At 48.7% G+C, this 15,131-nt stretch overlaps 1 protein-coding gene across 2 annotated transcripts in view; it reads right to left on the bottom strand.

The window, feature by feature from the left end:
* Positions 1–15,131, bottom strand: part of SFXN5 (sideroflexin 5) — a 120,224-nt gene that overhangs the window by 63,784 nt on the left and 41,309 nt on the right. Inside the window, exons 3-8 of one of the 2 annotated variants that reach the window (XM_061993722.1) lie at positions 12,844–12,870; positions 11,527–11,581; positions 9,379–9,404; positions 4,397–4,450; positions 2,033–2,089; positions 1,057–1,122 (exon numbers count right to left, since the gene is read on the bottom strand). In XM_061993722.1, the coding sequence (XP_061849706.1) occupies positions 1,057–1,122; positions 2,033–2,089; positions 4,397–4,450; positions 9,379–9,404; positions 11,527–11,581; positions 12,844–12,870 (285 nt within the window). The remainder of the gene's footprint in view (positions 1–1,056; positions 1,123–2,032; positions 2,090–4,396; positions 4,451–9,378; positions 9,405–11,526; positions 11,582–12,843; positions 12,871–15,131) is intronic. The other variant, XM_061993721.1, reaches the window with a different exon arrangement.

Below are 15,131 nucleotides of genomic sequence, written 5' to 3'. Positions count from 1 at the left end.
ACAGTTTCCATTCACTATCACAAAGCACTTCACCACCTCTCTGGTCCCTTTGCAAAGCTCTCTGGCAGCTGCAGAACACAAGAGATATCCCTTCTGCAGACTTTCTGTTGGCCACATGATGTGCCAAATTGCTCACTGCCAGTTCCCAGCCAGGAGCTCCTGCCTCTGTAGTTCTCCTAATGACAAACATTTTACCTTGTAAAGAAAGCTAAACAAGCTCATGCAGCTTTTCCCTGACCCTGGGTACAAAGAGGCTGAGAGCTGACCCCTTCCCGTGGCACAGTCTGTTTTCTGACTTGAGAATACAGCAAGAAGTCCCAAAAGCACAAACTGCCACAGGACCTGGAACACTCTGGCAGAAAAGGTACAACCATGTGTTTCAGAGGCTTATCTGAAAACCCAGAGTAAGAAATAACTTCCATTAGCTGCTGCTGAAAAATGTACCTGCCTCTGGGAATTAGCTGACCCTGCTAAAGATGTCAAGTAATGCTTCTGGGGGATCTGAGCATTGAAAGGCTGATGACTGCACCATGAGACCACAGCTTCAGCAGTGTGAAAAGCTCCTCTCTCACAGATTACTTCAGCTATGACTTGAACACCGTTTCCAGCTTGACTGCTGCCCATAGATACAGGATATTACTTCGAGCACTGTGGTTCTTTCAATTCAAGCTGCTGACCCACTAAGGGAACATCTCCAAAAGCCTTGCCTCTGTTCAGCATGTCAGCTGTCACAGCCTCAAAGTCACTCTTTTAACTCAGACTAAGCTAATTCCCACGTGTGGATGGTTTGAGTTCCCCCAGCAGCAAAGCCACGCTGCAGAGCCCCAGGCAGTGCCCAGTGTAGGACGTGCTGGAAGCCCTCAGCCACAGAAGCCTCCTTCTCTTGGCATGCAAGGACATGGTTAAAAACTTTTCTGCTTCTGTAGACTGAATTCTGTCAATTAAAAGATAAACATGCTTGGCAATTCAAACAAACATCTCCAAAGCACTGCAAGCACTCCTGTAAGGGAGCAGCTACTCAGTAGGGAAACAGAGAGATAATAAAGCGTTACCCACTGCTATTGAGACAGCACTTATGACAGCTCCCAAGTAGCCCTGGATGAACTTGGACGTTGGAGAAGGCTTTGGAAAGAAAAACAAAACATATTTTCAATCAACACACTTCTGGTTATTAAAATGCAACCCAGCCTTTTTCATTTTTGTCCCCCCCTTGGGTTGTTTGGTTTGTGTTTTGTTGGTTTTTAACCCCAGAGATGGGTTCAATTTTGTCACATCCTTCTGTGACACAACGGGCTGTGAGCTAGCAGAGGCAAAAGGGAGGGAGACTGTAGCCTCATGAGCAAGGTTAAAGGGAATGGAAATGAATTGGCATCAGAAAATTACAATAGTAGCAGCTCAAAGGAAGCATGTGAGTGAAATTCAGCAAATGGTGCAAAACCAGTGTTCTCGTACACCAGTGATGAACCCCAGACTCTCCACACTCAGCATTTGTCTTTGAAATGTTATCACAGGATCTTAAAGGTTGGAAGAGACCTCAAAAGCTCATCCAGTCCAACCTCCCTGCCAGAGCAGGACCACCTAGAGTAGGTCACACCAGTTTCCAGCTCAACTTCCCCTCCTGAGCTTTCCACATCCTGACATGGGATGAACAAAGGCTCAAGAGATGGGAGAGAGCAGCAGGAACAACCCCACCACCTCCCTGCTAGTGTGTGTAAAGTCCTGTGGAGATGGCAGTGTGGTTATGGAGTCACCTTCTGCTACCCAAAAACCCAGGGACCCTTTGGCTTTGTGCTCACACATCAAATGAAAGCATTGCAGACCAATGAGAACTCTACACAGGCTCAGCTCAAAGGCATCATCGTTACTGAGTGAAGATCCTCACGCCACTTACAGCTGAGGTTTGCAATGGAAGAATGGCCATATAAACTCATCCCAGTGCTGACTCCAGAGTTTCTACTAAGGGTGAAGAGACAGGACTTATGTTTCTGTGCCAAAAGAGCCCTCAAAAGCAGCACATGTGGGGTCCCCTCACCTTTGTCGCGTTGCGGTTTGCATAGTTGACGCAGGCGTTGTGGCTCTGATTCAACCACTGAAGAGGAAACAAGGAGACAGGCATCAAAATTCCCCAAGAGAACCGAAAGATAACCCCACCCCAACTCTATAAACGTGGGAGTGCTGCAGCAAAACTCATCTCATCTCCCTCTGGACCTGCTCACAACCTGCTGCCTCCTTTCAAAGCCTCATCAGCACCCTGGGTCTTATTTAATGTCCTTCAAGTGAGAGTCAGAAAGCCCAAGGCACCCAGTGCCCAGCTCTGCTTCCCCATAAGCTCCACATACAACTCTTGCCATGGCCCATTCCACCTCCACATGACACCTCAGGGCTGTTGTCTTTCTTTTTGTCAGCACCACTTTCTTTTTGTTTAGGCTGGAGATTAAGATGAACTTCTTCCCTGAGAGGGGTGTCAGCCCCTGGGCCAGGCTGCCAAGGGAAGAGGGGAGTCCCCAGCCCTGGAGATATTTAAAGATGTGTGTACATGAGGTACTGAGGGACATGGCTTAGTGATGCCAAATCCACCACTAAACCCATGGTCCCCAGCACCTCAGCTCCATGGCTTTGGGATCCCTCCAGGGCTGGGCACTCCCCCAGCTCCCTGGGCAGCCTGGCACAGGGCTGACACCCCTCTCAGGGAAACAGTTCTGCCTCAGCTCCAACCTCAACCTCCCCTGAGGCAGCTTGAGCCCCTTTCCTCTTGTACAGGTGTAGACACACTGCTCAGATATTGTCCTTAATCTAGAGATTAAGCCACCTGTAGGTTGGAGACATCCCAACTATCCCTTTCTTGCCTCCATCATCTTTGCAGGTGGCCACCTGACACTTCTGGCTTTTTTGGGTGATGCCTCTTTGGGTTGCTATTCCTCCTACTTGCATTTTTCAGAAAGGGTGACCCCTGTACCCACAATGGTGGAAGGAAGAGTTTGAGAACCACTTGTCAGTGGCTCACACAGCCTACAGCTGTTGGACTCACCTGCTACAACTTCCCCCTTCAGTGGGCTCATTTTGCTTCTGCATTTGAAATAGTCTTTCTAGTTTCTGAAAGGATTATTCCTTTTAAAAAGGAATAAAAGAAGTTGTTCCCTGTGAGGGTGCTGAGGCCCTGGCACAGGTTGCTCAGAGAGGCTGTGGCTGCCCCATCCCTAAGGGCAGGTTGGATGGGGCTGGGAGCGACCTGGGCTGGTGGAAGGTGTTCCATGGCAGGGGGTTGGAACCAGATGAGCTTCCAAACCATTCCAAACCAGTTCCCTTCCAAATCATTCTTCGATTCTATGATTCCATCCTTTTAAAGGCAAAGTTTCTCCCAGCTATGCTGTGCTGGTGGGGACAGGAGCTCCTCATGGAAGCCATTTACAAGGCACCCAGTCCCAGGCCAACTATCCAGGCTGGCCCATTCCTCACTCATGCAACAGTAACTTCTCCAGATGTCAACTCTTTCCATTGCAGATGTCTAAAAATAGGTGAGGAGAGTTGCTTTCAAAAATATGAATGAGTCTAGATGTCTCCAGCCACTATCCCACTCCCAGCAGGTAAAGCCATGTGGCAGGACTCCAGCTAAACACATCGACTCACAAGTCACTGGCACATCCCAATGTGTTCTGTGTTTTGCAGTCTTTCTAACATACAAAGCACATCCCATTCTGCTTTGACATTTACCTGCATCACTCTCTGTCATCATTTATACTGTAGATAATGAAAAGACACAACTAAAACCGAGCCTGAAAGTAACTTGGTTTTGCATTTCAGTTAGTGCTGAAATCATACCCAAGTGGGGTGTTCACTATGGATAAAAGCACACTTGCTCCCCTTCCTCTTAATTCCCAGGATTTTAATGGGAAATAACACCAAGACCTCCCTACACACAGACTGCTTTCCTCCCATCCCCTGTAGCATGTTGAACAGAGGTCTTTGCCTTTGCCATGCACGTGAAATCCCTGGGTACAGAGTCTCCTCAACCAGCCACCAGCCCTGAGCACACCTCACACTTCCAACAGGAACTCACCAACTACTTGACAAGGTGTCTTCAAAACAGCAGAAGTGTGAGCCTAAGGGCCTGCATTACACACATGGCCTGCACTACACACTGGGCAATCATTTACACCTATACAAAATGGGCCCCTAAAAGCTGAGCTTGAGATCCTGAGCTATTCTGCATCTCCCTTGCTGGGTGCTGGGAAGCAGATCCAATGGTTTGCTCACAGCACATTCCAGACCTATCAAACCTTTCCCTGCCAGCACAGAAAAGCCATGCACATCAGTCTGGCCTCCAGACACAAGTCAGCTGTTGCTTTCCCTTCCATCACACTCTCGACTCATTCAGTGGTACACAGACGAGAGTTACCTGCCAAAAAACGGTGGATGCCAGCGTCTGGTTGGGCAAGAGAAGACCAACAACCTGCAAGAGGAGAGAGATTCTCATTAGCAAATGCTCCCTGTGCTCTTCTAGGCATGCAGACAGTAAGCTTGTTGAGCAAATTCTCTTCACTGACAGCTTTATTTCACTGTAGTTCTTGAACTTCCTTTCAGCCTCTCAGTTTCCCAGTGGGGAGACTGGGGAGTGTAGCTGCCCATTAATGCTTTGCATCTTTAAATTGCTGCTTGCAACACACCTTGAAAAGACTCTGGCAGCAGATACTGCCCAAAGATCAGTTTATTACAACACAACCAGCTCTTTAACCTGGGTACCTCTGGAGGATCACACGAATGCAAGAGTTCAAAGTTGTTGCTGTTGGCAGCAAAGAGGGTTTCCCTTGTTTTCCTTTGGCACACTTGCTGTTCCAAGCACAAGAAAGAAATCCCATGTGAACATCTGAAGACAGGAGTGCCACCTGGAAGCATATGTGCTCCTGTTTGGGAGCCTGAATTTTGTTTGAAGGGAATTGTTGATGTGTCATACTCGGAGCTGTGAAAACTCCTGCTTGGGGTAAGAGCTTTGGCTGCTGCTCACCATCTCCCAGAGGCTGACAGCTGCCTGGCCCAGCACATCTGGCCAGATGCTGCCTGCTGCTGTGTGAATGCAATGTGCCAGGGCCTTTGCAAGGTCACCCCTCACAGCACCCGAGGCCACACATCTGGATGTTGCCTATCCAGTCCTGAGAGCAATACACCACATAGGCACATCCTTGGGAGGTCTCAATATACCACATCAGCACATTCTTCTTCAAAGGCCCCATCTCCTACACACAGAGCTGCACTGCCAGGCTCCTTCCTACCTTGTTTTATGGCAACCTTGCCTCTTAGAGCATCAAGAGATGAAGAAGAGGAGAGGAATGCAAAGTGATGGGACTCACAATGACAAAGCCAACCAACATGGACAGGAGGATGAGTTCTTGGGCAAGAAACAGGTAGGATGAGATAACTCCTAACATCACTGTTTAACTGTGAGGGTGACAGAGCACAGGCTGCCCAGGGAGGGTGTGGAGGCTCCTTCTCTGGAGGTCTTCAAAACCCACCTGCACACGTTCCTGTGTGACCTGATCTAGATGAATCTGCTTTAGCATGGGGGTTGGACTGGATGGTCTGTAAAGGTCCCTTCCAACCCCCACCATTCTGTGATTCTATGATTCTATGATCACTGTCATTCTCTCCCCTCCTGAACCCGAAGTGTCTGATAGCTTCTGAAGGAGGTGGGCTTCTCCTTGCAAAATCACACTCCCATCTTTTTGAGGAGCATAAAACCAACTTTTAATTTCAAATACACCTCTTGTCAGGACATGCATGTGAACTGAAACACCTCTGAGGCACCTGTGCAAGGAGGCTGTGAGCTCATTGCCATGCTCTGACCACCTTCTGCCCCATTTCCTTTAAGTTTATCCCTACAGAAGCTGAGAGGGAAGGAAACCTCCCCATTGGAGCACGGAAGGATAAGCTAAAGGCGTCTCTGCACATCTGCAGCAGCATCAGTTGAAGAGGAGGCAACTTCTCCACGTAAGGACATGAGAGAGAAATAACAACAAACAAAAGGGTAATAGGGTTGGGAGGCTTGATTTCATTTACATCTTCTTTCCTTTCTCCTCCTCCTCCTCCAGCTTTTCCTCCTACATCCTTTCGTCGAAGTTACAGCTACTTTGTGCGCTGGCCGAGTGCCAACCCGTGCGAGTTCCACTCATTTACCGCTTCCAGTCAAGATGGGGAGAGCTCCTCATTAATTACTCCATTGCCAGCCTTAGCCAAAGGAATCCAAGAGGCAGTGAACCTCCTCATACCCGGGATTGACTCCTACCCTTGAAGCCAGCGGGGCTAACGAGGCTGAGGGTGGAGAGGGGAGACTTCAAGCAGCTCCTTACATTGTCAGCTGAAGCTGAGAGCTGAGGGGGGGGGAGGGAAAAAAAAGGAGTAAAAGAGGGAAATAAAGAAATAAATAAAAAAGAGCACCCAAAATCTGTATGACTGAAAGAGGCACGTTTAAATGCAAACTCTCCATATGTGCGAGAGTCTGTCAAGAGATGTACAGTTTCACTTTTAATTACTGTCAGGGGAAAAAATAACTAAGAAGGAAAACAAAATATATGTAAAAAAAAAGAAAGAAAGAAAAAGCTTCTAAACACTTGAAAAGTAGCAGCTAGGAAATTTCATTTGCCTCTCAGGTGGGAATGGTCCTTGGTGGCCACGGTGGCTGCTGCTCGGCCAGCTGCACTGTCAGCTCTGCTCCTGCAAGCTGCAAGTGCTGCTTTGAGTGTTGGTGAGAGGCATCTGCAACCCCATGCCAATGCCTGGGTATCCTCTGGCAGCTTTGAGACCTCAATAAGACCTCCCTTCAGTTTTAAATGGCTAGGGGAAAGCAGGTGGTTAAAGCTGTGGGTAGCAGCTGGAAACAGCAGCATGGCTTCTGCTCCATCCTTACTGCCCCATGGCTTGGGCTGAACTTCCTAACTCATGGAATCACAGAATCACAGGGCTGGAAGGGAGCTGGAAAGCTCATCCAGTGCAACCCCCTGCCAGAGCAGCACCACCTAGAGCAGGGCACACAGGGACTCATCCAGCTGGGTTGGAATGTCTCCAGAGAAGGAGCCTCCACAGCCCATCTGGGCAGCCCCTGCCAGTGCTCCCTCACCTCAACAGGGAACAACTTTGTCCTTGTGTTGCTTTGGAACCTCTTCTGTTGCAGCTTGTCCCCATTGCCCCTTGTCCTATCATTGGCCATCACTGAGCACAGCCTGGCTCCAGCCTCCTCACACCCATCCTTGATGGATCTGTAACATGCATGAGGTCACTCCTCAGTCTCCTCCAGGCTGCAGAGCCCCAGCTCCCTCAGCCTTTCATCACAAGGCAGATGCTCCACTGCAGCATCTCTGTGTCCCTGCACTGAACTCTCTCCAGCAGCTCCCTGTCCTTCTGCAACTGAGGGGCCCAGAACTGGACGCAACATTCCAGATGCAATCTCATGAAGGCAGAGCAGAGGGGTGCAGATAACTAATTCCCTAAATGGAGACAGATCTTCCTACTTGGAAGGAAACAAAGCCAGGGTGAAAGGCTGCAGCCCAGCAGCTGCTCTGCACATCTCACCCCTACAGCAAGGGGAGCTCATGCAAGGGGATGGATTTGCTGTCTCCTGGGCTAAAACCTGTGTGGGCAAAGAGACTCTCCCTACACTTACACACACCCCATCCTGTCCCCTCGCTGCCACTGCAAGAGTCAAACCAGAACCCTGAGTGTGGAGAGGACAGAGGCTAAAAACAAAAGCCAATGATGGCAACTCAGGGGAAGAATAAAGAGGATTTGGTTGTGTCAGGGGAGTAGCTGCCGGCCAGGAAACAAATGATTCTCTCCCACAAGACCTTAATCTCTTTCACAATGAGCTAAAGCATACTGAATTATTTTGCATTAGCTATAGGGTGAAAAAAAACCCCTAACACACACACATATATACACATATAGGCAGCATTGGGTATTGACTGATAGGCTGTAAACCTGTTAATAGCTAATCTGCTCACAGCTCTGCTGGTATCCAGGCTGGGTGTACAGCTGCCCCCCAACCCCTGGAGCAAAGCTGGGCTCCGTGGGTGAGGCCAGCCAGGCTGAGAGCCCACCCCAGGCACATGAAAGGCTCTCTTGAGGAAATCCCATCCCCCCCTATGTGAAATGCAAGACTCAAACAGTTTTTATGCTAGAGCAGGCTGCCAATTTTGTCACTAAATTTCACAGATCGATTGGCATAAATGTTACATTTTAATTTTAACATTTCAAACGGTTGGGGTTGGGGATTTTTTTTTTCCCCTTTTTTTTTTCCTTCCTTTTTTTTTTTACATGACAAGAGGTTCCAGTTTATCCTTTACAGCTTAGTGAAACTGGGCTCATCTGACAGCTCTCGGCTCCTCTGACAGCTCTGGATTTGGGCCGATTCTCATTGTCAATTTGATCGTTAACTCGTTTTTTGTTTAACCTTTTCTTTTCAAATGCCCCACACAAAGTTGCCACCAAACCCTCACCCAAGACAACAAATAAGGAACAGCCACCAGGCTTTCTGCTCCTGGGTGCTCCCAGCCTGGCTCCTCCTGCTCTGAGGAAGGGCTGACACCTTTCAGCAGGACCCACGCCACAGTCCATTGGGTTTAGGAAGATTAAATTTAGCACATTTTCCTCCTTTGACCGTTTTAATGGTCGTGAGCTAATCAGCTGAGGCAAGAGCTGGTGGGTAGGAGGATCCATTACCTCCTGGCACCAACCCTGGGTGATGTGGGGCAAAAGCCACATGCCTCAGTTTCCCCATTCATAAAAAGGAGGTTAATTGCTGCTCCTGCAGACGAGCTGAGCTTTTGAGCGTTAGGAAGACAGGCAGGATTAGCTTCCCTTCTGGCTTTCACTCCCCAGAGCACCCAAATGCTTACAAATTACACAGTAACAAGTACAAACTCCAAGCACCCTCAGCAATAACCCCGCAGCTCGCCGCTCTAATTAACGAAGACGAGAGCGCCCGGCACTGGCCTCGTGGTGCTGCAGCTCCTCACGTTCAGGGAGAGACATGCAAATGAAAAGGGGGAGGTGTGGGGGGGTGTGGGGAGGGAAAAGAAGTGTCCAAAGATGAAACTGGAGAGTTGCTAAAGTTGTATTTTGCAGGCAATGAGCTCATCTTGGTCTTCCCTTTTGCAGAAGGGAAGGACGAAGCTGAAGACGTCGGAGGGGGCTGGGTGAAGGTTGTTGATGAGCCACTGTGCACAGGGCAGGCTTTACACAACAAAGCCCTGGTTAAGGTGTGATAAGAGAAACCCTGTGTGAAGGTGGCATGAGGAGGTGAGCTGGGATTTGGAGAACTGCCTGGGAGTGCCAAAAGATGCTTTTCCTGGTACCCGCAGACAAAGCGAGGAGGGACATCGAGATACTTACGATGGGTGTTCCAAAGGGAATGTAACCTGGAGAAAGAAAAAGAAGATGCATTCATTTTAATGTGCAGTCTTGGGATGGAAAAAACACCCCACATCTAAGACATTTATCAGTTTAGGGTAGAAGCAACAGCTGGCATGACAGGCTGCACTCACTTCCACCAGCTCCATACCACCATGGGGATGTCCGTGGACCTACACCTGATGCACATGATCCACAGTAGCCTCCTGCTTTTTGCCCACTCATCCTCTTCTTGCTTTTCCTGGGTTGTGGTCTAAGGGTTTCCCTGAAATCTAGACCCTAAGGCTTACTCCAGTAAACCAAATCTCTGCCAGTACATGGTATTACTGCTCATTCCCTGCCCGGGGAGCTGGGGGAGTGCCCATCCCTGGAGGGATCCCAAAGCTGTGGAGCTGAGGTGCTGAGGGCTGTGGGGTAGTGCTGGGCTGGGCAGGGTGAGGCTTGGACTTGATGATCTTAAAGGTCTTTTCCAACCAGAATGATTCTATGATCACTTCAGAGCTTCAGTTGTTGAGCTGGGCTGGGCAGCCACCAAAAACTCAAACTGGTGGAAGTGATGGCTCAAAGCAGGAGCTGCTCAGGCCAGACAGGGAGGAGAGGGATGCTGCCGTGGTGGTTCTAACTGAGCTGACCCAGTGGCTGGCTGCCATGAAAAGGGGGAGATCCTGCCCCCCCTTCCCAGGCTCAGTCATACAATCTGTTCTCTCCCTTGTGCCAGCTCAGTTGCTCATCAGACCCTCCAACAACCTACCCTTGCTAACCCAGGAGAAAACTCTCCAGTCTTCTGTGCCCCTTCCCCTCTTGCTGAGCCTGGTCCCACCAGGACAGCGTGCTGAAGATGTTCATGAAGCCCTCTAACAAGTCACACAGCCCATGCCAGTTAAGGAGCAGGACCATGCCGCTGGGACCTCCCTCTCTCTCCATCTGCTTTATCAACCTATATCAATTTTATACCAGGAGAGCCCATTTATTTCTAGGAAGAGTAGAAAAAGGCACAGTGTATAAGCTGAAGCAAGTATATTTGCATCATGTAGGGGAGAGGGGCTATTTTAATCCTAGGTGTAAGCTGAACCACTCTATATTAGAGATACGCCTTTACCCCAAATCTTATTGAGCGCCACAAAACTCAAATGCTTCACATTTTTTCCCCTGCTAAGTCTGCCAATTTCTGTGCTAATTATAATTCATCTCTATGACTTCCACTGGAAGGTCTCAGAGCATTTTCCCAATATTACTGAATTAAGGCTCGACGGGGCCGATTTACAGTCGCAAAGGGCAGAGACCCGAGGGGAAGCAGAACGGGAAAGAGACCCAAACAGAACGAGGCAGCAAAGGAATGGCTCCTGGCTCTTCTCCACTTCCCCTCCAACATCATCTTTCTTCAAGGAATTGGAAAACAAAACCCAAAAGGTCTTATTGATTTAAATAGGGCTTTTGGGAAAGGACCAAGGCTGCACTTGCATCCCCGTGAGGATTTAACCCCCACGAGGGCTCAACCTTTGGGCTGTTCGGCAGAGGGTCACCCCAAAGTGGGAAGGCATGGACAAGCTGATCCTTCCTGGGCTCCCAATGCCATGGCTATCAGAATCATAGAATGGTAGGTTTGAAAGGGACCTTTAGAGATCATCCAGTCCAAACCCCCTTGCAGAGCAGGTTCACCTAGATCAGGTCGCACACGAGTGGTGTAGAACCAGGTACCACACAAATGAAAACAGGGCTCAGCCCATTGTCTCCTGGAGTGTAAAAGCCAAAGCTGCTCATTGGGCACCAGGCTTTGCAGCTTACTACAAAATTAAGGTGCACATTGTAGTGACAGATACCTCCAAAATCACAGAACCATAGAATGGTAGGGGTTGGAAGGGACCTTCAGAGATCATCTAGAGAGATCAGCTTGAGGCCACGTGGAAATATCTGAAGGAAAGGAAGGTATTAACCACCAGATCTCCCTTGGGCATTTAGGATCCTAATTCTCCTCACTTGCAAAGGGATCCCAGTGTTTGGATCTCCTTCTGATGTTGGTCTAAATGTTTACATGACGCTGTTCAAAAATGGGAGGAAAAAACCCCCTCAAGCCACACTTTGTACAAGCTCCCAGTGCAGTTAAGGCTTGCCTGTGGGAACATACCATACCTGACATTCGGAAAGGCATGAAGATGGTCTCATTTGTGTCAGGATGGATGATGGCCTGTAAAACAGTCAGCAAACAGCCAGGGGTGAAGGCACAGCAACAGTCGGCAGCGAAGCCAACACCCTGCCTCTACAAACAGCACCTTCAGCCAGAGAGCGCTGGGGGACTTGGTGGCTCTCAGCACCTTCTTTGCTTTTGCAGCTCCCAGCAAAGGCAGTTGTTGTTCCTCAGCCTCCACCAAATCTCCTCCTGCCACTGCTTTCCCCTCTCCTTCAATAACTTCATAGTTTAGAAGGGAATTGTTTAAGATGAAATATAGAAAGTGGCTCTTTCTTGGTACTGTTGTTTCCCCAAAGGCCACCCACTGCTGAACCTTAACCCCAGGGGGAAAATGCAGATTTAGGAGAGGAAAAGGGAAAGCTATTTTCTGCCCCTGCCTGTTTTCAGCCCCTCCACTGAGCTGCAGCTTAATGCTGCCCCATGAAAGAAAGGATAAGCCCTCGCTGTGGCAGGGAACGAGGGTGTAAATCACTGTATGCTGCTTGTGGAGCAAATCAGTGACAGGAGACCCCCAGAAAGACTTGTGTAGCTCAGGCACAGCGGATAGCTTCAGTGCAAGGCACATCTTCCCCACCTGCAGGTATGCCTGCATGTCTGAGGGAACCTGAAAAGCTGCTTCAGGATCCGTCTGAGTCGGGATTAAAACATGCAGGTACGGTGCACCATAAAGGGTGACCCAAATACAAATCAATTTGGGTTTGACAGGTAATTCAACCTGGATGTGTATCCACAGCTTCTCAGCCAACACTGCACAACTTCCACAGAAACCCTACATAAAGAAATAAAGCAACCAAGCTCACTTGGCCCATTTTCACCACGTTTAACCGTGAGCCCAGGAGGTTGCACTGGCATCAACCGGCTGGGGATGAACAAAACAAAACCCAACCCTGAAGCGCTGGGGGACTGCAGAGGAGGAAGGTACCATGCACTTAGAAGCCTTCCCAAAGAACTGTCAAACTGTTTTCAGAAGGCTGGAGACAAGAAATCTCTTGACTAGACAGGAAGGAGAAAATGAAGACATCAAAATATATAAATACCAGAAAAAAAGCAGAGGGAGGGAAGGAGGGGGAAAAAAAAGATCAGCCTCTTTGGTGGCAACAGTGTTCTCTGCATTTACATTGCTGTGGCAAGACAAAACAGCAACTGGCAAAGTCAATAATGGAGAAGAGGACAGCACTGCTCAGCAAAAGAGGCAAAAAAGCAGCAACAGTGGGAAACAATTGGGAAACACCGTGAAAAAACAACACAAAGCATTTTACCTGCTTTATTTTCTGAGCTCCCCACAGCTAGAAAAAGAAAAGAGAAGACAGCATTTTAAAAAGCAAGTGGTGTGGATTTATCCCAAAGCCCCAATATTCATCTTGTAGTAAACGAGCCCCAGCGGCTGCTCTCAGGCTCATTCTCTGTCTCCCTCCAGGGTGTATTTCAAGATCCTTTAACACACACAGAGCTCCTTCAAATCTGGGTGGCCAGCAAGAGGAGTAAAGCAGGGGAAGGTATTCTTTCTTATGTCAAATGGGAAGAAAGAATAATGACAGCCAGGCTTCACGCTCTGCTCCGAGCTTTACCAATCCAGCACGATCTCGGTAACCGTCGCACGTAGATCTCAAGGTAAATTTAGCACAGCAGCTCCTTGGATGAGCTTGCTGTGGAAATCCAGCCTTGCTGGGGAACAAAGGTGGAGCAAGCCCTGCAGGGAAATGTAAGGATCTCTTCAGAGAAAACCTGCTTTCAGGATTGATTTTGATTTTTCACTGGGGAAACGCACCACAAATGCTCCTGAAGGGGAGAAAGAAACCCTCAATCTCATTTAAAACTCTCTGCTGTTTTTTACTGTCACTCAGTAGCTTCAAAACACCTCAAATGAGGCTCAGCCAGGGGAGATGTATGAGCACCAAGGATGAAACACCCTATGAGAGGTGCAGGTAGAGCTCATGAGAAGCTGCACGTCATCAGGAGATGTTCTGGCATACACAGAAATCTGTACTTTGTGCCTTGCTTAGTAAAGCCAGAGGGTTTTCCCCCACAAATTCCACCTCAGTGCAAACTATAATACACATTAAAAACCCCCCAATTGGTGTGTATTTAATTCTAGAGATGGATGAAAACCCACTGCTCCTGTAAATTACCACAACAGACCATTGCTTTTGCTATTGAAAACTGTTCCACTGGGCTCAAAGTCTGGCTTCTCCTTCCAGGCAGTGGCTTGTGTTACATCTCTGTCTGACAGCCTCCAGCCCTATCTGGGTTTGTTCTTCACTCAGGTATTTGGAGCTGCTAAAACCACCCTTTAACCTTCACTTAAGAGTAAGAAAAAGAGGGTAATACCAAGCAGAGGGGAGCCAGGAGACTGGCTGTTTTGCTGGCAAAGAGCGTTTGCCAATCTTTTAACCACCCTCGTGGCTCTTTTACATCTTTCCAATTTGTCAACATCCTCTTGAGTCGAGGACGCCAGAAACCAGACAAATTATTCCAACAACAGTTGTCCCAGTGCCAAAGCAAAGGGAGGCTAAACCTGATGGGTTCTGCTCTTGCTGTTGAGAAATCCAAAGGCGGCGATAGCTCTTTTTGCTTGGCGAGCTCAGAGTTACTCACCAGATACCTCCCCAGAACAGGCAGCAACGCTTATGATTCCCATCATCATCGTGCTATAAATTAAGCCCCACTCTGCCATGTTTCTTCACCTGAGGTTTAGTGCCTTCCTCAAATATAAAGCCATCAAAATACTGTTGGAATCGGGTAACGACTCTCTTAGAAACGGAATAAATTGACTCAGTGATACCAGCAAGTCCAGCAGTTCAAATTGATCCAGAACTGAAGCTTTGTGATGAACTCCACTGTGTGCAGAGATTTGTTGGAATATCTAAATGTCACATAGAATCACAGAATGGTGGGGTTGGAAGGGACCTTTAGAGCTCACCCAGTGCAACCCCCCTGCAGGAGCAGGGTCACCTAGATCAGGTCACACAGGAACGTGTCCAGGTGGGTCTTGAAGAGCTCCAAGGAAGGAGCCTCCACACCCTCCCTGGGCAGCCTGGGCCAGGGCTCCCTCACTGAAACACTAAAATAGCTTTTTCTTATGTTTAAGTGGAGCTTTTTGTGTTCCAGCTTCATCCCATCACCCCTTGTCCTGTTGACAGCTACTATAGAAAAAGGGATGTCCCAACCTCCTGACACAACCTCCTGACACAGGCTGATGCACATATCCATGGGGCTCTTTCCTGAAGAAAACTTCCTTTTAGAGGAAAATCCTGATGCCTCCTTCTACAGTTGAGAGTTTATGAAGAGACAATCGTGGTTGGCAGAGACAAGACGTGTAGCCTCACCAGTCCTACAATCCAAAGAGTGGGAGGCTACAGGCCCAGATAGTGACCAGGGTTTTTCTGCACCCACCTGCCCACAGGTCTGAGAATCTCCATGGGGTGAAAGTGCAAGTCCTCAAGCTGGAGGTGATGCCCAAAACCTCTCAGTAAACCAGGTCTCACCACAGAATCACAGAATCTGAAGGGCTGGAAGGGAGCTGGAAAGCTCATCCAGTGCCACCTCC

Source organism: Colius striatus, chromosome 3, assembly GCF_028858725.1.
Source record: "Colius striatus isolate bColStr4 chromosome 3, bColStr4.1.hap1, whole genome shotgun sequence".
In the NCBI taxonomy this organism is placed as follows: domain Eukaryota; kingdom Metazoa; phylum Chordata; class Aves; order Coliiformes; family Coliidae; genus Colius; species Colius striatus.
This window is presented reverse-complemented; position numbering and strand designations above follow the sequence as displayed.